General features: G+C 47.5%; 1 protein-coding gene and 1 non-coding gene across 3 annotated transcripts; both read right to left on the minus strand.

Moving 5' to 3' along the window:
* Positions 1–2382: 2382 nt before the first annotated feature.
* Positions 2383–2484, minus strand: LOC119469209. Its single transcript, XR_005198025.1, has one exon. It is a non-coding gene; the product is annotated as a small nucleolar RNA U13 (small nucleolar RNA).
* Positions 2485–5107: 2623 nt separating this feature from the next.
* ZNF275 (zinc finger protein 275) lies at positions 5108–19433 on the minus strand. 2 transcript variants are annotated; one of them, XM_017516717.2, is made up of 6 exons: positions 19304–19433; positions 16942–17018; positions 9563–9654; positions 9366–9480; positions 8158–8259; positions 5108–7138 (listed from the first exon to the last, which is right to left on the minus strand). In XM_017516717.2, exons 2-6 carry the CDS (start codon positions 16970–16972, stop codon positions 5982–5984), a joined length of 1497 nt encoding a protein of 498 aa, XP_017372206.1. In that variant the 5' UTR covers positions 16973–17018; positions 19304–19433; the 3' UTR covers positions 5108–5981. The 2 variants fall into 2 exon arrangements, with proteins under 2 accessions (XP_017372206.1, XP_037590205.1); XM_037734277.1 differs by lacking the exons at positions 9366–9480; positions 9563–9654.
* Between the last annotated feature and the right edge of the window lie 2589 nt (positions 19434–22022).

A 22022-nucleotide genomic window follows, 5' to 3' on the forward strand; every position in this document is an offset into this window, starting at 1 on the left:
AAAGAGCTACAGTGCTCAGGCAGGCAGGGGCACTAGCAGCAGGACAGTAGAAAATATTCTCAACCCTCTACTGGGGGCCCACAGGATTCCCCAGAGAAAACCCCATACTGTCCCCTCCCACCTTGGGTGCAGTGTCAGCTGTCCAAATGGACTCATGTCCAACTGAGGCTTGCTAGAGCAGCTTACACACATTTTAAGAAAAACAAACAGGTGGAATTCTCAGTAACAAGCACATCATGAATCTTTCCCAGCAACTAAATTACTTGCAAGCAGTGGGGGTTGGGCCTGGCCCAGGCAGGCATTGGCTGGGGGGTGGACGCACCCGGAGGTGGCTGCCTAGCGAAGAAGGAAGCAACCCTCAAGTGGGGCATTATTGCTCCACTTACCCAGAGCTGCACCTGGGGTAGAAGACTCAACAGCGGTGATGAGGATGGGCCCCTGCCAGAAGCCAGGGAGACTGGCGCGGTGTAGGGGGTCAGGTTGTCTCCTCCTGTTGACTCCCATTGGGACATGCATCCTGGAGCCCAAGGGACAGGATGTCCTTCAGTAGTTAGGCTGCTGACTCCACAGCTGAGCCGCTGGCTAAATTTAGAAGGGTCAGGAAATTGGGGCCTGCTCCTGCCCCTGGCTTATCTAAGGCAGTGGTCACCAGGGAGAGGGCCAGCCACAGGCCACCAAGAGGACTGAACCCTCAGCCCTACCCCTATGCAGCCTAGAAGTGGGATGATTCTCAAATCCCAAGGTCATGTTATCCCATTCCCAGACCTTGAGGGAGGAGCTGTGGATCTTGTTTTCTGCTCCCACCTGGAATTCTGACTTGGGGAACCCTAGCTGTGGTAAGGAGAGGCTGAGTGAAAGACCCCTTCTGTCAAGGGAGAGCTCAGGGTTCTAGGCACACCAGCCTCCTCCATCAGGGTGCTCCCTCTTCCCTCCCAGTGCCCAGCAAGTGCTAGAATAACCATGACACAATCTGGACCCCAAGAGCAAAGGAAGTGGTAAACAAAGCTTTGACAAAAGAAGTCAAGGAAGTCCAATGCCATTGAACATATATTTATTGAAATCTACTTGATGCAAGGCACTGTGCTAGATTTGGTAGGGGATCAGACACGAAGGGCCACCCCTGTCTTCTAAGAGCTCACAATATAATGGGTTGGGGAGGGCTGAGGAGGAGGGTGTGAAGCCAAGTCCACAAACAGCTCTAGTGCAAGGCTAATTATAGTGAGTGCCAGAAAACACACAAGGTAACGAGATTGGGGGGGAATGAGAAAAAAGTGCCAACAACCGAACAGAAATACAAACTGGGGTGAGATGTAGCTGTAGTGACAGAGATGTGCAAGTGACATTGAGACAGTATGTAAAGAGACAGTTTCTACCTTTGAAAGTAAACACCCAAAGTGATGCAATGACAACTGCAGAATGTAATACGCTAGTAAGAGAGAAGTCAGCAATCCCCCCATCTGATGGACATGCTGGAAATCATGAAACACTTCAAAAATAAGAGAACAGGGTGCGCTGTGACTTCACTCATTTTATGGCCCCCACGTGGTGGGTTCTGTAAAGGAACAACAGCCGGACATAAAAGCACAGGTGAAATTCACTGAGACTAGAAGGCATTGACTTTCACCCATCTTAAAGAGAGAACACACATTTAAACAGTTCACATTTAAACAGTGTTCACGCAGTCAGGGGCAACTTGGCCAGGAAGCAGCCAAGTGGCAAAACACAATAGAAAGGAGCAGGCTCAAGTCAGGGGTCGTGCTGAGGATACATGTGGACCAATGAGGGCAACCACCAGAAACCCAAGAACATACCATGGCCAGGCCTCCCTCCCATCAGGCGCCACGGTCCTCACTCCTCTGAGTACTGTACTGCTCCCCATACCTTCTGATGCCTAGAAGCTCTGTTTCCTTGTTTGCACTTCACAGATCTGGAAGGCCTGGTGGTGTCCGAGGTCTGTAGTATTCTGCCAGTTCTGCCAGCTCTACCGCTCTGATGATTACTTGCTGCCCTCAGGTCAGGTGTTCAGTTCTGGCTGAATTAATGTGGCCTAGAAGGGGGGTGGCAAATCATATGGTATGCAACAGGGCCACAACCCAGGGCTGCAGGTAAGACAGGCGCGCCAGTTCTAGCAAAAAATCAAGCACATGGAATGCAACACCACGCGAGAAAGATGCCCACGACAATTGGGTGGGGCCTATTGTGGAAATGCCAGAGTTGAGTGACACAGCTAATGGACATAGCTCATCGTAATAAGCAGCAAAAATGGTAAGCGATTACTTTCTTTTGAAAATTTTCACAAGTATTCAAAATTCTAATAAAAGCCATGGAGGGTTTCTTTTTTCAAATGGTAGGAAAAGAATGTATTTCTTTTTTCTTTTTCCATGTCAGACAAGTAATCTGCCAACATAGTAATGAGGTTTGAAGGAAGCACATCTCACACGTGTGTGGAAACCCCATTGTCACGTGTATGAACTACAAAAGGATTGGGAAAAGAACAAATTCCCTCACAATGGGAATACACGGGATTAGAAAGAAAACTGGAATGAGGTAGATGCATGAATGCACAGACGAGGATATGCGACAGGAAGCTGGGTGACATTTTACATCTGACATAGTAGTACACCTAGAGAGTCCAAAGAAATCCAGCCCCAAGTTACCAGAGGCGAAAAATGAACTCGGCAAATTACAGGACACACGTTAAAGCCACAGACTGTGTTGAAAGAGAACATGGATTTCACCGCAAACACCATGAACAGCTGTTCTGTCAACCTTGACGGCAAAGACGAGATCTTTAGTGTTAATTGTAAAAGAGGATTTGTTTGAGAGAAAATTATAGAACCGAAGGTGGGAAAGAGTCAACGAGGGCAGGAAGGGATGCCAAGACGCCACGTCCCAGCTGAGAGCAGTGACGACTTTATGCTATCTTCTGAGTTAATGCTGCATTTAGACTTCAATGGGATCTTTCATAAAACCCAGCAAATGATGAATGAACAGGCAAGACATGGCAAAGTACTTCTAGGTAAAGATGTCAGACTTGCCCCTGGTAGAGGTTAACCTTTATCAAATGACAGCTGTAAAAACACATCCTAACAGCTTGAAAAGACAAAACGGATCCGAGAAGAAAGTAGTGATTTCAGTCACAGATTCACAACTACTGCAGGAACTGAGGCCCACAGGGCAAAAGGAATCACTATGTAACAGATGCTTTTGGCTCCTCTCCAACCTGGGGGTCAGGGTGGAGATGCTGCGTAGTGCCACTGTGGTGGCTTGGGTCCATGTGAGAGGACCTTCTGGCCAAGGTCACAGGGGTCATTGTAGGACCTTGCTTCCCAGGATGGGGGCCTGAGAGGCCCCTCCAAGTTGTGTCTGCTAGGAAGCTCTGCCTCTGCCTTGGTGGGCCTACAAGAAGGGCACACTTCTTTGCCAGGCCCTCCTAGTGTCCCTGTCCCCAGCCACAGCCGCTGGGAAGTCACACCACAGCCCTGGTGTGGCTGGCTTTTATCTGTGGCTACTGTGGGCCATTGGAGGGGCAGGCTCCTTGCCAGCCCTTGCTGCTGTTCCTCTTGGGGGAGGCCACTGGAAATGGCAGTTGAGCCCCAGGAGGACCAGCTTCTACTTCAGTGCCACATAGGCTGTCAGAAGAATACCACTGTCCTCCAAACCTCTGCTTTAGTGCTCCTCCTGGGCATGGCTATTGTAAGTCATAGCTCAGGCCAGTGCTGCCAGTTTCTATCAGCATGAAGTGCAGGCCATCGGAGGGGCAGGGTTCTGCTCGGAGCCTCTGCTCTGTTGCCCTAGCTTAGGCGTGGCTGCAGGAAGTGACACCAGAACACGTGGGTGAATTTTCCCCTAGCTGCCCAAAGCAGAAGCCTATGAACCAATCTCTCTCTAGTTCTAGAGTCACTGGCTGAAAGGAGGAGGTGGTCCAGGCAAGTCTTCTTGTGTCCAAGGAGATATGTCTTGGGTGGATCTGCTGCTCAGTCACTGAGTCCACTCTGAGCACTGCCAAGGCTCCCAGGAACTCCAAGGACGGCTGGGCTGCTTTTGGATCACCCCATTGATCTAGGTGAGGCCAAGCCCAGCTGTTGCTGGCAGGATCTACATTGATGAACAGTCACGGAGTTCTGGCGAGTCTGTGATGGGAGCATCTCCAGCGTGCCACAGTGGCTAGGTTGGATAGTCAAGTGGTGCCCACCGACAGACATGGAGTCTACATCTAGGGTGAGGAAAGAGCCTGCTTCTCTGGCCCATTTCCATCCAGCCTGCCCACCTGGTGTACTCACCTTCCGATGGGCAGGAGTTTCAGCTTTTTGTTTGTAATTAAAATTCTAGAAAAAATGTCATCATATCTAGCTACAGAAGCAATGAAACGTAGAAATTAAAAGCTTGGATATGTGAAACTTAAAAGCTTTCACGATAAAAATGTAATAAAACTGCTACAAAGAGCAAAGCAATAAAACTGGAAAAGAGAACATTACCATCAACACAGAAAGAACTGCTATGTAAAGTTAATATATCCAAAGGTAACTTGATAACTAGTCAAAGGAGATGAATGAACAATTTGCATGCAAAAAAACCAGAAACAGTGTTTAAGTCATTGCCTAAGAGAAAAAAGATGAGATTGGTGGTCAGGAGGCCTGAGGTCTATCCTCAGTTCTGGAACTGACGAGCCACAGAATGACAGCAATAACTGACAATGACAGCAGATGGCCTTCACTGAGTGTGTACCTCCGTGCCAGTCTGGTGGTCTTGGCACTCTGCAGGCACGATGGCAGTCCCAGTCGTTGTGATAACCTTCGGAGCTATGTGCTGTGATCACCCCCGTTTTACAGAGCTAGAAACAGAAGGCTGGAGAAGTACCATCTAGGCCTGATACCAGGAAAGGCTCTTGTTTCCAAAAGCAGGTGTCACCCTGCACTTGGGTCTTTGAGATGTATCTCTTCTTAGGGCCATGCTCTCAACTATTTTATTTTGAACAAAATAGTGCTGCTTGAGGACAAGACCCATTAGTTCAAAACAACCCCAGTCGATGCTACTTTTGGATATTTATAGGGGACACCAAATTGAAATTGTTTAAGAAAAAAAGACACAGACATTTAACCCAGAGTCAGTAACTATTACCAGGTGTTTGGCCTCACAATGACATTTTGGATGCTTGAAAAGGTTGTCTGAAAAAGCACCACCTTAAGTGGTTATGTTTCAGAGTCACAGCACAGATGAAAAACGACAAGATAAATCGTCCTAATGTTCTGTGAATATGGTCTTATGACTTGGGAGAAAATTTCTAATGAGAACCTCACTTAGGGACTGTCACTGAGCTATTGCACAGAGCTCGGATGGAAGCGACGGGATGTTTTGAAACTGTCTGATGACTCAAACAGGGATCCCATGCTAGTGAAGACAGTGAGGAGTCAGAGTAAAATGATTTCGTGAAAGGGAGGGTGGCAAAACGGGGCATTTTCTAAATTAATATATTATTTTATATATGTGATTTACGATATGTATGTATAACTAAATTAATAAATTAAATATTTTAAGACATTTGAGTGCTCTGTTTACATCCCCCAAAATTTATAAATTCAAGTAGGCAAAAAAAACGTGAGGGCAACTTGTCTTCAGGAAGCTGGGATCACATTATAAGGACGCCATCGTGGAACAGCTTTGTGTGTTTCTCTGGGTCAGGGGGAGCTTGGTTGGAGTCGATGACCTCTAAGCCCCAACCCCACATTCAGATTTGTCCTTTCTCATTCTTGGTTTCAAGGCATGTAGACTGAAATACCTTGATGGTACTTCCTACCAGTTAAACTAGCCAAGCTAAGTTACTCTCGATGGGCGTAATGTACACTTATAAATTGCTGGTGGCAGTGTAAATCGGTTTCAACCTTTCGGAAGACAAAATATATAAGCGCTACAAAACTGTTCATCTCCTCTGACTCTGCCATCCACCTCTGGGGACCCAGTCCCTGTTCCGCAGGGTGTTTCTACTCGTGGTGCGTCGGCTGATGCTTCTGCAGCGCCGAGCGCCTCTTGAAGACGCGGCCACACTGACTGCATTCGCAGCGTCGTGCCCCGCTGTGGATCCGCCGGTGGCGACTGAGGCCGGAGCTCCTGCGGAAGGCTTTGCCGCACTTGTCGCACTCGTAGGGTTTCAGTCCGCTGTGTATGCGCCGGTGCTTGATGAGGTCGGAGGGCCCGCGGAAGGCCTTGCCGCAGTCGCCGCACGCATAGGGCCGCTCGCCGCTGTGGATGCGCGCGTGCTCCAGAAGGCTGGAGCTCTGGCGGAAGGCCTTGCCACACTGGCCGCAGGCGTAGGGCTTCTCGCCGGTGTGGATCCGCCGGTGCTTGGTGAGCTCCGAGCTCCTTCGGAAGAGCTTGCCGCAGTGGGGACACCCGTACGGCTTGGCCCCACTGTGAATGCGCTGGTGCTCGGCCAGCCCGTTGACCCCTCGGAAGGACTTGCCGCAGTCGTCGCAGTCGAAGGGCAGGTGGCCGGTGTGTATGCGCTGGTGCTTGAGAAGCTCCTGGCGATCCAGGAAATCCCTGCTGCACGCCTTGCAGGCAAAAGGCTTTTCCGAAGTGTGAAGTTTCTGATGTTGGAAGAAGTGGGTGTTGACTTTGAAGGACCGCCCGCACTCCTCACAATCAAAGGGCTTGTCTCTGCTGTGGACCCTCAGATGCTGACTGAGGCCTGCGTTCTTCTTAAACCGCTTCCCGCACTCCTCACACTCGAAGGGCTTGGCCTCTCTCTCCATCTGCTCCCTCTTCTCCGTGGCATTCTCCAGGGCCCTACTGGGGCCGGGCCGGGGCTCCACAGCTACGTGGCTCTTTCTGTGCTCATTGAACTCCACCACCCCCCTAAAGACCTTACCGCAGTCACCGCATTCCCAGCCCTTCTCCTCACTGTGGACTCTCTGGTGCTGGACAAGCAGGACTTTAAGCCGGAAGGTGTCCCCACACTCTTTACAAGCAAAAGGATGTTCTATGGGCAGATTCTGTGGGCTCCCTCTCTTCCTGTCAGAGTCTCCATGCTGTTTGACTTCAGGACTGGGGTCACTGGCCCTTGGGGAACTTGTGGATGCCATCTCCTGTGGCTGGGTGTCTTCCCCCATCATCTGGTGTCGGGTAGTGGAGGTGCTTTCTGAAAGGAAAACACATGGCACTGCAGCACGAGAGGAGGAAGGAGGGAAGGGCCTTCCCTTTGTCAATAATCCTTTACTTTCCGAGACAGCCACTGAGCACAGGGCCAGGGCCTGGAAGTCACCAGAAGCAAGGACTGCAGAAGCCAGGGACAGAGGGGCCTCATTCTGGATACTATCACAGTGATCACACTTCCCCGAACCCTAACCAAAACACCCCAAGAGTCCAGTTAATCCTCTCAAACCTAACCTATACCCCAAGAGCTCAGCTAGCCCCCAAACCTAACCTCAGCCCCCAGAGTTCAGCTGGAATTCCCAAACATAACCTGAATGTCCAAAGGGCTCTGCTGATCCTCTCAACCCTAACCTCACTGTCAAGAGCTCAGCTTGGCCCCAAACCCTAACTAGAACCCCAAACGCCAAGCTGAGACCTCCCAAACCTAACCTCAACCCCAGGAGCTCAGCTAGGATCCTAACTTTAACCCGAATGCCCAGAGAGCCCAGCTGATCCTCTCAACCGTAACCTCAACCCTAGGGGCTCAAATGGGCCTGTCCATGCCTAACCTCAACCTCAAAAGTTCAGCTGGGCTCCCTACTCCTAACCTCAAACGCAGGAGCTCAGATTGCCTCACCAACCCTAACCCGAACCCCCCAGGAGCGCAGCTGATCCCGTCAACCCTAACCTCAACCCCAAGAGCTCAGCTGGGCTCCCCAACCCCAACCCAAACCCCTGAGAGCTAAGCTGATTCTCTTAACTCTAACCTCAAGCCCAAGAGCTCAGCAGGGCCCCCAAACCCTAACTTCAATCTCAAAAGCTCATCTGGGCCCCCCAACCATAACTTCAACCCCAAGAGCTCAGCTGTGCCCCTCAACTCTAACTCCAAATCTCTGAGAGGCCAGCTGATCCTCCGAATCTTAACCTCAACTCCAAGAGCTCAGCTGGGCCCCCCAACCCTAACCCAAACCCCACTGCAATTCAGTTGGGCCTCCCCGGATTTTCTCACATTTCTTTTTCACTCACCAGAGTACTTAGTTGGATCTGTGCTGGGCGATGGGTCTGATACCAACAGCACTTGTCCCTGTGCCAGGTGAGGGGCCAAGGCAGGGTTCAAAACAGGAACACCTGCTCATGGAAAAGGAGACTGGTTATGGTGACAGCCAGAGGTGACATGAGAATAGTGGAGGAGCATGAGCAAGGCCTTTGAAGGGGAACCCCCTTCACTCTTCAAAGACCAGGCTGGCCGTAACCTTAGGCAAGTCATTCATTCAGTTCAAAAGTATTTCCCAAAGGCAGGCTCCTTCCAGGAGCTTGAGGAAGGCAGGCTCTGGGCCCACTTGGGGGAGGCTCCTGTGGAGTATCATCAAGTGGCCACACGGAAGAGGTGATCCTGACCCTGCTTTCTCCCTGTCCACCCCCTCAGTGCTCACACATTGAACTTCATGCTCTTCCCCGACACGAGGACGTCCACAACTCCCAAATCTGACTCCCAACAGTCTCTCCTAAAAACTCCTCCCCACTGCATACATGCAGACCCCTAATGGATGAACAAGACCTTGATCACATCAACCTTTCTCCCAAGTAAACTCAAATCAAATGGCCATGCAATTTGCATAATTTGTGCATTAAAAAGAAAAGAGTATTCTACATTACAGTGGCAGTGTTTTAATTTCTCTCCCAATGAAAGACTGAGAGGGGTTCTTTCCATTGCCGCCCTGAGGAGGTGGTGACATATCAGGTGTGGCAGACCCATTGTGTTTCCCCAAAACTCAGGGAGATGTTGAGCTTCTGTGGGGGTAGCCATGTGCCCCCTGTCCCACTCTAAGCAGGTAGTGAATTTGAGGAAGGGCTGGGGCATCCTTACCCACAGAGGTCATATTCCCATAATATGCCAGCACCCTCTGCTCAGGATCCCTCCTCAACCACTCGTGGTGAGGTACCACACCACATCATCAAATGTCACCAGATCCTGAAAGAATTCCCAGGGCTAATCATTCTTTCCATCTATTTTAGAATGAGGCAGGGGCAGTGCCATTAATGCCAGGGACAAGAGGTGACGGTCTAGAGTGGGTGTCTGTTGCTAACATGGAGGTCTAACCACAGCTCCAAGAAGTCCTAAAAAGAGAACCTGATGAAGAACTAGGATCCCTGGGCCATGGCCTTGGCCTCTCCTATCTTTCCAAGGGACCTCCGTTCAATCACTTTCCTGGATGGAAACTCAGCTCCCCCACCTGGATGATGGGAACTCCAAGCCCAGTGGACATCCAATCCTTGGCAGCCTCCAGAGAGAAGCAGTGGGAGGGCAGGAAGGCAGCAGCTGGGGTTCATACTCTGCTGTGTGTCATGCTGGGGCAAAAGACAGAGGTCGAGGCCAGATTCAGGGAGCAGTGACAGAATCCTGAGCAAGGCAGAGGGAAGCACAGCTCACCTGGGCCTCTGGCATCTCAAGAGGGACTGCCAGGACCTGGTTTCCTGGGGCTCCATCCTGGGGAAGGGCAAGACCTTGGGGAGTAGGTGGACCTAAAGAAAGTAAAAAAAGCCATGAGTGACAACAGCCCTGTTTCTGGGTCCCCTGGGATGACACTGGTGATTTCCTTCTCCTTGGTTTCTGATCTTGTTGAGTCTTTTCTCATGTGCTGGCTCAATGACAAGCCAGGGCATGGAGATGCCAGAGAAAACACACCTTTAACAGTGGGGAAAGCAAACTGGCAAAGAATGAACAGAAGCAGGCTAGAGGCAGCCAAGACAAGAACAGCAGATGCCAGCCCAGGCATAGCCAGGAGAAGACAGATCTAGACAGAGAGCCAGAGGCAGGGAGACTGACAAGCCTAGAAGAAGTCCATGCTGACACTGCACAGGAAGGAGGCACATGAAGATCATCAGAAGAGATAACCAGGAATGAGAGACCATTTCCAACTTTGTAGAGGTAACAAAAAACCAGATCAGGATGCCGGAGACAAGAGAGCAGGAACCGGGGCTTCTAGATCAGCAGTGAGGCCCTTAAAAGCCACAGCCTACTGAAACAAGGAGCCTGGTGACAGCGAGACGGGTACACATGACAGCAGTTCTCTAATGCATTCAGCCAAATGAAAAGTTCAACAAAACAGCTGGAAAAATAAGCCTCAAAGAAAAGATCTTCAAACACTAAATTGTTAAATAAAAGTTGAACGATTTGTACAAATTACCTTCTTCTTCCAAAGTCACCGACATCCACGCATCATAGGCCTCCCACTTCAGTGAGTTCAAAGAAACAGCTACACAGTTCCTGTTCTGATGACAATTCAATTCAACTCATAATTCAGTAAAAAGGAAGGCGTTTTACACTGGCTCAAGGCCCACAAAATCCAGCTACTCCAGAAAGAATTTTATTCAAAATTAAAGATGTCATGTTAAAAAGAATGGACAGAAACTTCCACTTTTGGCTGTGATGGAGTAACAAGGAACGTATTTTACATCCTGCCATAAATAAGTAGAAAAATGGAGAAAATATATGTGAAACAATTTTCAGACACTGGACAGCAAGAAGCACACAATTATGATCCCCAAGAGAAGAGAAATAGATGATGGGAGCCCTACGATTGCCCCAGCTTTCTGCCTGGAGGCAATTTCCACATAGAGATTGTGTGTTTGGCAGGGGTGGGGGTGGTGGGGGGGTGGTGGCGAGAACCAAACAGAGCTCAGTGGCTTCGCCAAGTTGAGGAGACACAGGCCAGCATTCAGAGCAGCTGAGGGAGCTGGAAGTTGCAGAGCAGAGTTCCAGAAAGGAGTTAGTTACGCAGAAAAAAGAGCTTCAAAAAATCTGTATAAGCCTCCCCTGAGTCTTTCCTGACTACTAGGCCATGCGTGTATAGAGTGAAACTCCAAAAGCCCAGGAAAAGAGTGACCAGGAAGCTGTAAGCTGAACAATTTTCAGGACACACAAAGGTAGGGAGACATTCAAGATTTGACCAATCAGTGTAGAGAGTCCTCTGTGATCACCTGGGACACGCAGTAGAGAATCCAGAGGGGTCATGCCTCAGTAGTAGGGCTGATCTATTCCTAGAGCCAAAGCTATACAAGATCTGTCTCAAAGAAAGCTTAAAAATAGGCCTCAAGGGGATCAAACTGATCCACAAATAACTATCACCCCAAATCCAGACACTCAACAATATAATCTTTATAATATCCAACATCCAATCAGAAAGTACTGAAATGCCAAAAAGCACAGAAATGTGACCCATGGCAAGGAGAATAACCAGTTAATAGAAACACACAGAAATGACCAGTGATGACTGACAGACAATGATAACAGTGAGTCTAACGACATATAAGCATTAAAAGAAAAACAGGAATATAGTGAGAGAAACAGAAGATACAAAAAGAACCAAATGGAACTTCTGGAGGTGAGAACTACAATATTTAAATTGAAAATTTTACTAGATGTGATTAACAGCAGATTAGATACCACATACAAAAATTAGAGAACTTGAAGACATAGCAATATAAATTAGCTCAAATGAAGCTTTTAAAAACAAACAGTATCTCAATAGCCTGGGGTAATAGAAAGTGGTCTAATGCCTACATAACTGGAACCTGAGAAGGTGAGGAAATGGTGGGAGGGATAAAGAACACAGCTAAAGAAATAATGGCTGGATAGTTTTCCAGATTTGATGAAAACCGTAAGCTCATACATCCAAGAAACTCAATCAACCCCTAGCAAGACTTTAAAAGACCCATAATAATCAGACTGCTGAAAAACCAGTGATAAAGAGAAAGTCTTCAAGTAGAGAGAAAAAAGAGTAATTACTAACTTCTCATCAGAGTGCAAACCAGAAAAGCAGTGCATGACATTTTTAAAGTGCTGAAAGAAAAAAACAAACCTGTCAACTTAGAATTCTATATTCAAGGAAAATTTCCTTTCAAAATGAAGGCAAAATAAAATTTGTTTTCAGACAAAAGCTGAGAGAATTCATCACCGGCAGATCTGTACTACAGGAAATACTGAAGGAAATCTTTCAGGTGGAAGGAGAATGATAGTAGGTGGTAAGATGGATCTACACAAAGGCGTGAAGAACACCAGGAATGTAAATATTTGGGGAAATATAAAACGCTTTTACCCACCTCACTTTTAAATCTTTAAAAAATAATTAATCATTTAAAGCAAAAATAATAATAAGGTAGTATGGGGTTCATAACATCAGTAGAAGTAAAACATATGATTGTGTGTTCTGGCAAGTCCTCCAAGACTCTGATACATGCCAATAAGCCAACGGCAGAGATCAAATATGTACTAACAATAATCTGAAAGAAGAAAGGTAAAGAAAAAGAGGGGAAAAAAGAATGGAAGGGGCAAATGAAAACAAATAGCAAGATGGCAAACTTAAACCCAACCACGTGAATAATTAAGGTAAGTATAAATGGACAAAACACTCTGATCAAAAGGCAGATTTTCAGGCTGTAATAAAAAGAAGACATACTGTCTACAAGAAACTTTAAATATAAAGACACAGATAGGTTAAAAGTAAACGGATGGAGAATGGAAAACATAATACTAGAACCAACAGAAAGAGTCTGAAAAATCCCAATGTCACAAAAACAGTGGCAGAAAGAATAAATGACAAATGTGGCTAAGAGCTCTGGAGACACTACCGAAGATTCCTAGAACTCGGCAGGAAGAAAACTGGAGGGTTCCAATATAAACCAACAGGTGCCAACGTAGGATGATGTGCTACAGATGACAAAAATGTGAATCCCTCACAGATGATACAGGCAGACATAGTAACTCTCCCTTGAAAACCCAAAGAAGGTAAAGGAAGGGGAGGAGATGGCTAAGTATATATTTGTATTTTAAGAGAGAAAAGGAAAAGACTTGTAGCTATAATAAACACATCTCAATGTGTATGTGACCACATGGGGTTGGAGTGGGGGAGAGTCTAGGTCTAGAAAGATCTGCTTTCTTTTTCTGGAACCTGAGAAGTTTTAGTAACCAAGCTGAATTTTGTTGGTATCAGAAAAGGACAACAATTGTAAAATATTTTGGTTTTAAAAGACTTTCGGTAAGAAAGATGCTCAGCATGTGAAAGGCCAAGGGCCGAGGCCAAGGAGTCAATGGGGAACAGCCCTTCTGCTTGGGTCAAAAGACCAGCATTTCCTGGGATGCCCACACGGCAAGGCAAGTGCAGGGGAGGGCTGGCAGGAATCTGTGGGCAGTCCAGGAAGGGCAATGACCAGAAAGCCTAGAGACAGGCCCATGGGGTTGTGACTTCTGGGCTCCTCCTCGCAAACTATCAGCACCTAGGAAGTGTTGGCAGAAGGCCTCATCTAGCCCGAGTCCAAGGCAGCCCCATTCCCATCTTTAACTGGCTGCCTGGCACAGGGGCTTCCCTGGTGAGTTTGTGTTCATCCTCAGGTGCTCAGCAGCCACGCCCTCTCTGTCCCACTGTCACCTGGGCAGGGCCCGGCTGGTCCGCTGGATTCCTCTAGTATACATTCGATGTCTAATTTGACTTTGGCTTCCAGTACAAAACGAAATGGTCATGAATTACTTATACAATTCAATTTTTAGAAATTTACTTCTAATTGACATTGATGTTTGGCCGCCAAATGGACTGGAGAGGGGGGTATTGTGGATACATCCTCTGAGAAAGAGGACCTGTTAGAGACCTCTTCTTGTTGACCTCAGGCCAGAGACCTAAGAACTTAACCTTCCAACAAGGCCCTGGCGCAGCCCACCAATCCCATATCTTGCCCTGCCACATCTCAGTGATATCCAGACACGCTGGCCTTCATTCAATCCTAGAAAGGCCAAGGCTGTGGACTTCAAGGCCTCTGAAACTGCTGAGAGTACCATAAGCTTCTCATGGGTGGCTCCTGAGAATTTGGGCTTCAACGCTACTCTTATTTTTCTGAGACAGGGTCTGGCTCTGTCACCCAGGCTAGAGTGTAGTGGTGCCATCACGTTTTACTGTAGCCTCGACCTCCCAAGCTCAAGTGACCCTCCCGCCTCAGCCTCCTAAGTAGCTGACACTACAGCTGCGTGCCACCATGCCCAGCTAATTTTTTAAATTAAAACAGAAATTGTAGAGATGGAGTCTCACTGTGATGCCTAGGCTGGTCTCGAACTTCTTGGCTCAAGCCATCTTCTCACCTTAACCTCTAAGTGCTGGGATGACAGGTGTGAGCCACTGTGCCTGGCCCATGTCAGGCCTCAACTCTAATGTCACCTCTGTAGAATGCCTTTAGTGAAGGCATTCTAGTCCCCATCATAGTCTACTTGGAACACTTTTGCTGACTAAACCATGATCCAATGAAATTGCTTGTTTCTAACTGACAGTCTCTGGGAGAAACGGAGCTCCAACAGCGCAGGGGCTTTCTCATTCTTGGTTACTTCTGAGTCCCCAGTGTCTGCAGCAGCTCCTGGCCCTGAGTGGGCCTCTGATAAATTGTAGGGTGACTGAGTCAATGTGTGTGGGGAGGGGCATGGTAAATAGAGCAGTCACTACACGCGTTTGGAGCCATTCACCTCCCTTCCCGTAACTCACTTATCACAGAGAAGGAAACCAGGGATCCAAGAGGTTAACTTGCTTAATATCCAGCTCCCAAGATTTGAGACTTTTCAAACCACACCAGAGAATAGCAAAATAATATTCAACCTATAATATCACACCACAGCCAGAAGACAGACTGGGGGTGAGGCTTAGTGCATCTAGGTCTAATGATACATATGGGTGTTTGGGGGCTGCCTTTAAACCATCCTGTTAACATGCCCTCACTGTGCAAAGGAGACACATTATTCCTCTGTCTCTCCCCCTCCATCTCTCTCTCCTACACACACACACACACACACACACACACACAGACACACACTCCTCCCAAGCCAACCATGTTTAATCGAGCAAATTATCTTGAAGTGTTCCATTTAATCGAGCAAATCCTACTGAAGTGTTTTTACTTAATTGGCATGATTAACTGTTGAAATGCTGGAACCACAACTCCTAAATGAATTATTAATTATCCTTTCCTATGCAGAAACAGGAGTGGCCCTTCCTGAAACAGTTCACTCAGGGGACTTAGCCTGAGAGCACTTTAGCTCTCAGTGGCTGTGTGATCACCACCCACAGTGACAGAGCCCCTGGACACATGGAGATCATTTAACAGGTGCTCATAAAAATGAAAGGAAAGAAGTGGGCCCTGCTCCCACAAAAGGAAACAAAACTCTGCATAATTAATCAATCAAGTATATCAGGTAAAAGAGCTTTAGGAGAAGTGAAGGAAGATCATTTTAAAAAAGGTAACATATTAATCCCTACTGCAGTTCAGAATAAAATTATCATCAATCCTAGAGACAATTGGATCATTTAGGATCCATGTCGCACAACTGTTCTATTTTAAAATGGCGGAACTAATCAGGAAAAGAAGCTGGATGCTGTTGCAAAAGTGACAAATGCAGGTGTCCACTGCCTTCTGACAGTGGATCTTGGGGAATCAAGGTCAAAGCAATTCCAGATGGAACATGAAAATCATTGTAATGCACACCCGATGGACCACACAGGGTAATGCTGACCTTGAACATAAGGCACTTTCACTCACAGCATAAAAGCATGCCCCGAATCTTGTAGGGTGCACAGCTACATACAACTGGGAAATATGAAAACTCGAAGAAATACTATGGGAAAACACATTTCCAATCCTTAATATAAACAGTATTACTTGCCTTCTTTCAATGGGATCTGAAGATAGTCTAAAGACTATAAACTCCCAGAAAGCAAAGGCCCTGTCAAGGTCAGCTGTGAATTGCACACTGGACCTAGGCAAGCACCATTATACTGCAGCTGTTTAACAAACATCTGCTAGAATAAATGGAAAATAATGATGTCAATGTCAACCTATTGCCTGATAATTTGAAAAATCACGCTTTTTAAAACACGAGAGCTCACGTGAGTGAACAAATCTTCCTGCTAACATGGGTTAGATCACAATGTAAATTTTAATCAACTTATTTAAATTTTTACTGCATGGAAGCAGAAAACACTAAGAGACCCAAAATAATCATTTCACTTTGATGTGGAAGAACAGAAATGAAGAGTTGAATTCAACAGAGACAAAAAAACAACCCACGTCACAAAATGTAGTAATAATCAGGTGTTTTCTGGTTCCCTTTGGATTAAGGACACCCCTGCCCCACTGCCGGATGTTTGGCTACTGGCTAAAGGTAGCTTCTGAACCTAAAGACCAGCGTTTAACTGATTTTTTCACACAAATAGTCGAGCAACATTCTCTAACAGGTGCGCTGTCCTTCCCTGGGCAGGGGAAAGGCAGCAAGGGCACCCAAATAAAGTCCATCTGGAAGGTTCCAGAAGCTTCCAAGGGGTGCCAGAAACACCTGGACTCTCTGAAGCATCTAAATAAGGACCTGGAGCACAATGTCCTCAGGCCCTAAAGCCTGAGTTTACCCAGAAGACAACCGGTGGCTTGTGTTCAGTTCAGTTCCAGGCAAGAGCAGATATACCCCAAAGGGTGTTTTCAAAGGTTTCCACTCACAAGAGATCCAGTTCAGGTGGATGCCTTCAGCTGCCTCTCCCATCCAAAAGAGAGACTAGATTCCAAATTCTCTTTCCTGAATGTCTTTTCTCCTGTGAGCTGTAGTGCGTGGATTGAGAGAACTGTCTTTGGGCAGACAGTTCAGCAACACTGGCATAGATGAAAATATAAGTGCTTCTGGAACCAAAATGATACTCCTCACCATGTTGTAACCCTACCCACAGGGTCTTCTGGTAGCATGCCCAGCATCAAGGCCAGCAGACAGTACACATTAACACCCAGACTTACCCAAAAGAGACACACACGGATGACTCATCATGGCTCAGAGCTACTCCAAGGGATCAGACTGGCAGGTAAGGCCCCACCTGTTGGATTGCAATAATTCAGGTGAACAGAAGCTGACCTGTGTGCACCTCCCAGGAACCTGTCCCCCACATTTTGGGGGATGTACTGAACTGGGCCAGATACTGGGTTCAACTGAATATACGCCACCAAGATCTGGATCCACCCTAGCCAGGCCAGGATGCAACCCCTGAGCCAAACCCTGGGCCACGCCGAGCCTGGCCTTTATGTTCTTTCCACTTGGCAGGCCAGGAGGCGTTAAGTGAAGGCCCCATGTGGGCCCACTCCAAACAGGCTGCTACTCGAATCCTGAATGGCCTAAGGAGAGGGCATCTCACCAGGGAAGTCTGTCTCTCTTGGGGTATTTGTGTTTGTGTGTGCCTTTTTCTGTATGTGTGGGTGGGAAGGCATCTGTTTCCTCTCTCACTTTGCCTGGGCACCTGTCTCTTTCTGTTTAGGTTTCTATCTTATTTCCTTTCTATAAAAAGCCAGAAGGTAGACCAGAAAGGGATTTTGTAGTGTTCGTTGTACTTAATTGAGGAAAGCTTTGTGTACTTAATTGAGGAAAGCATCTTACTAAAAATCAAAATAAATTGTAAGTATAGCTTCCTTTAGGTAACACTGCCTGGATACAAAGGATTTGAAATTGGGGGTGAGGTGGGATGCTATGCAAATTGCAAGGAGCTCAGGGCCATCCAAGGAGCCTAGGCAGGTTTGGGTAAGGGCTGGATCATTGAGTGAGAAAGTTGGTTTGGAGTTCACTAAGAACTCATGTGGCAGAGAAGCAGGTTTGGGAGAGACCAAGGAATCTGCACTTTTCAACAAGCATCCAGGAGATTATGACGCAGAGTTCCACCTCCTTAACACTGGCCTGTCTAGAATCTGGAGGTTCCCAAATTCTCCAACTCTCAAAATCTGTCATTGACAGGATTCCTTCCCAGGAGCCTCCTGAAATGGGAGCCCACTATCTCCAAGTCTGTGCTGGTCAGAAGAGAATTCACACATTCTAGTAGATTTCCAAGGGGTCCCTCACAGACAGAAGGCTAAAAATCACCACTCAGTAGGGTTCTATATATAAAACCCACAGTGTCTGGCCCAGTTCAGTACATCTCCCAAGTAACATTTTGGGGGGATGTACTGAACTGGGCCAGACACTGTGCAAGTGGCTTCTACTTGAAGGCCCAATGTTGCGGGGTGGGGGTGGGGGTGAGGTTGGGGAAGGACTGAGGCAGCATTAGTACCTAGGGGAGGTGCTGTTCCAGCAATCCCATCTGAAAATCTCTTGTAAAGGAAAAATGTCGGGCTGAGGTTGAAGAGGAAATGTTTCATTGACCAAGAAGACTGGAGGGGGCAGCATGCCCAGCTAGGCCAAGGCTGGCTGGAGGGCTTGGGTTGGAACAGGGTGGCAGGGTGGGACCTCTGGGAAGAGGGCCAGGAATTGGTGGGGTTGTTTGAAAGGGACCATGGGCTTTGGGCAGCAGACGAGTGGGGTGTGTGTGTGGAAAAGACATGTAATTAATCACCCAAATATAGACTGGTGGAGCCAGCAAAGGAGTTTAAGAGGGCGGAGGCACTGGAGCGGGAGATGGCGGCCCCCAGTAGGGCAAAAGAAAAAGACTGGTTCAGACAGAGGGCCTTGAGCTCGGCTCACCGCCTCCTCTCTCCTCCTTCCCCTCAGCTCTCTCTCTAGGCTACGTATCTGCCCCCATCCTCCCCACCAAGCTGAGGCTTAACATCATCCCGCCCCCTCAAAAGGAAAGGAGGGACTCCCTAGTGGGAACTGTTCCCACCCAGCACCCAGACTGCGGCTCAGCACCTCCCCCAGACCAGTGAAAAGTCCTTTAAGCTCCCCACTACAACGCCCCCTCCCAACGGGGCTTCTAGGTGCTAGGGGCGGGGGTCCTCTCTCTCCGCCCCTGAGCGGTTCCCAACCCCTAGCGTCCCCCAAAGAGCAGAGCAGGCCTCCGCACTTTCGCTATTCCCACGCGGGACCGCCGCCCCCCGCCCGCCTCGGGAAGGCCTTCGGGCCTCTTCGTACCAGTCATCCGGGACCCGTTCCCAGCTCTGGCCGGCCCAAGGCCAAGCAGCTCTCCAACCGCCCAGAGACGTCCCCTCCCTCCACCGTGCACTCTTCCGCGGCCCGCACACTCGCTCCAGCCCGGCACACGGTCCTGCGCGCCCTGCACATCCTCTCGCGGCCCCGCAAGCTCATTCAGGCCCGCACGTCCTCCTGCAGCCCTCACGATCACCAGGGCCCTGAGCCCAGTCCCGCGCTCCCCGCACATACTCCCGTGGCCCGCACACTCACCCACGCCTGGCGGCGGCCGTCGCGCAACACTCGGCAGAGCGGCGCTGGGAAAGCCCAGGCAGGCCTGGCGTGGCAGGAAGCGCCACGGAGAAGCCGGTGCCCGGCAGAGCCTAACAGCCCCGCAGCGCGTTTCCGGAGCCGCGAGCGCAGCCGGGGGATCTGAGGAAGCGAGGCCCCGCCCCAGACCCAGTTTCGGCCCCGATTGGCCCAGAAAGGGGGCGGGGAGGGAAAGGGGCGGGGTCAGGGCGGGGCAAACTGGGCGGGCGAGTCTGATCCGTCTGCCGGGGAGCCGCGCGGGCGGGCTAGACGCTTGGGTGGAGGTGGGGAGGAGTGGAATGAGCGTGCAGATGAATGAATGAAAAAATCGACCAGCAGACGAAGGAGGGAACGAAGGAATGGAAGGGTCCTCTCCCTCTTGGGCGTCTTCAAAATGGTGGTGGGGGGAGTGGAGGGTCGGGAACTGAGGGCGAAGACCAGGAAAGCCACTATTCTGTATGAATGGAATCAGATTGTATGTACTCTTGTGTGTCTGGATTCTTTCATTCAACGTGACGTTTTTAAGATTTATCTATGTTGTTGAATGTGCTGTCGCTGAGTAGTATGCTGTTGTATGGATACATGAGAGTTGGTTTATTCATTCACCAGGTTATGATCTGAGCTGTCTCCAGTTTGGATGATTATAAATAAAGCCACTATGAATATTCATGTACACATCTTTGTATGGAAATATGCTTTCATTTTTCTTGGGCAAATACCTAAGAGGTGAATTGCCACATCATAGGATAGTTTTATGTTTCATAAGAAACTGCCAGAATGTATTCCAAAGTGGTTGTGCAATTTACATTCCCACCAGAAATGTATGAGAGTTCCTTTTCTTTCCTATCCTCAACAACATTTGAGGTTGATGCCTTTATTTTTAGCCATTTGAGAGGGTGGGAAGTGGTATCTCATTGTTATTTCAATTATAATCTTTCTGATGACTAATCATGTTGAGTACGTTTTTATGTGCTCACTGGCCATTTCTATGTCTTTCTTTGTAAAGTGTTGAAGTAGTTTGCCCAATGTTATGTGCAATATAAATATCCGTGTGTGTGTATATATATATGGAGAGAGAGAGAGAAACCAGCTAGCCAGATGCTGCGTGAAGTCTTTTATAAGGGCCTTAATTCCATTACGTGCAATGTGTGTATATGTGTGTGTGTGTATATATATATATATACATATATATTTATATATACACATTTAGTACCTAATAAATTTTATTTTTTCAACTTTTATTTTAGATTTAGGGGGTACATGTGCAGGTTTGTTGCCTGGGTATAGTGTGTGATGTTCAGGTTTAGGGTACAAATTATCCTGTCATCCAAGTGCTGAACACAGTACCCAATAGTTAGTTTTTCAACCCCTGCCCCCTCTTGTAGTCCCCAGTACCTGTTGTTTCCATCTTTATGTCCACGGGTACCCAATGTTTAGCTCTCACTTATAAGTGAGAACGTGTGACATTTGGTTTTATGTTCCTGCACTAATTCACTCAGGATAACAGCCTCCAGCTGCATCCATGCTGCTGCAAAGGACGTGATTTCATTCTTTTTCAAGGCTGTATAGTATTCTATGGTGAATATGTACCACATTTTCTTTAGCCAATCCACCACTGATGAACACCTAGGTTGATTCCATGTATTTGCTATTGCGAATAGTGCTGTGATGACCCTACAGGTGCATGTGTCTTGGTGGTAGAATGATTTATTTTCCTTTGGGTATATACCCAGTACTGGGATTGCTGGGTCAAATAGTAGCTTTATTTTAAGTTCTTTGAGAAATCTCCAAACTGCTTTCCACAGTGGCTGAAATAATTTACATTCTCTTCAGCAGTGTATAAGCATTCCCTTTTCTCCACAGCCTCTCCAGCATTTATTATTTTTTGACTTTTAAATCATGGCCATTCTCACTGGGGTGAGATAGTATCCCATTATGGTTTTGATTTGCATTTCTCTGATGATTACTGATAAGAGCATTTTTTCATATGTTCCTTAGCCACTTGTATGTCTTCTTTTGAGAAGTGTCTGTTCATGTCTTTTGCCCATTTTTAATGATGTTATATTCTGGATATTAGACCTTTGTCAGATTATTTTCTCCCATTCTGTAGGTTGTGTTTACACTGAGGTATATTTGACAGACAATAAACTGTGAATTTGTCATGTTTGAGCTAAACAACTTGATAAGCTTACACACACACACACACACACACACACACACATACCCCTATGAAACCATCACAACAATCAAGGCAATAAGGATTTCCATCATCTTCAAAGTTTCCTCATGTCCATGACTATCCCTTTCTCTTCTCCTCTCCTGTCCCCAGGCAACCAATGATCTGCTTCCTGTCACTATAGGGTAGTTTGTATTTTCTAGAGTTTTATACAATAATATGTTACAATAAGTGTTCTTTTGTGTTTGGTTCCTTTCACTGAGCAAAATTATTTGGAAATTGTCTTAATCCATTTGCACTCCCATGACAAAATACCTGAGACTGGATGGTATGGTTTGAATGTATCCCTTCCAAAATTCAGGTGTTGCCAATGTGATATTATTAGGAGGTGAGACATTGTCATTGTCTGCTTTATATAGTATTAAATGGACAGAAGGAAGAAGAGAGAGAGACCCAGATCTATGAGAAGGTGATTAGGCCAGAGGGCTACTCCCTCAGGATGGAATT

This window comes from Cebus imitator, unplaced genomic scaffold, assembly GCF_001604975.1.
Source record: "Cebus imitator isolate Cc_AM_T3 unplaced genomic scaffold, Cebus_imitator-1.0 Scaffold599, whole genome shotgun sequence".
NCBI lineage: Eukaryota > Metazoa > Chordata > Mammalia > Primates > Cebidae > Cebus > Cebus imitator.

Bases quoted from the DNA above. Each gene is read 5' to 3' on its own strand.
- ZNF275 (XM_017516717.2), bottom strand. From the start codon at position 16,972: ATGATGAGTCATCCGTGTGTGTCTCTTTTGG. The intron at 9,655-16,941 runs GTAAGTCTGGGT...TACTTTCTTTAG, and splicing joins TCCGTGTGTGTCTCTTTTGG to GTCCACCTACTCCCCAAGGT. The intron at 8,260-9,365 runs GTGGGGGAGCTG...TTCCATGAGCAG, and splicing joins TTGGAGTTCCCATCATCCAG to GTGTTCCTGTTTTGAACCCT.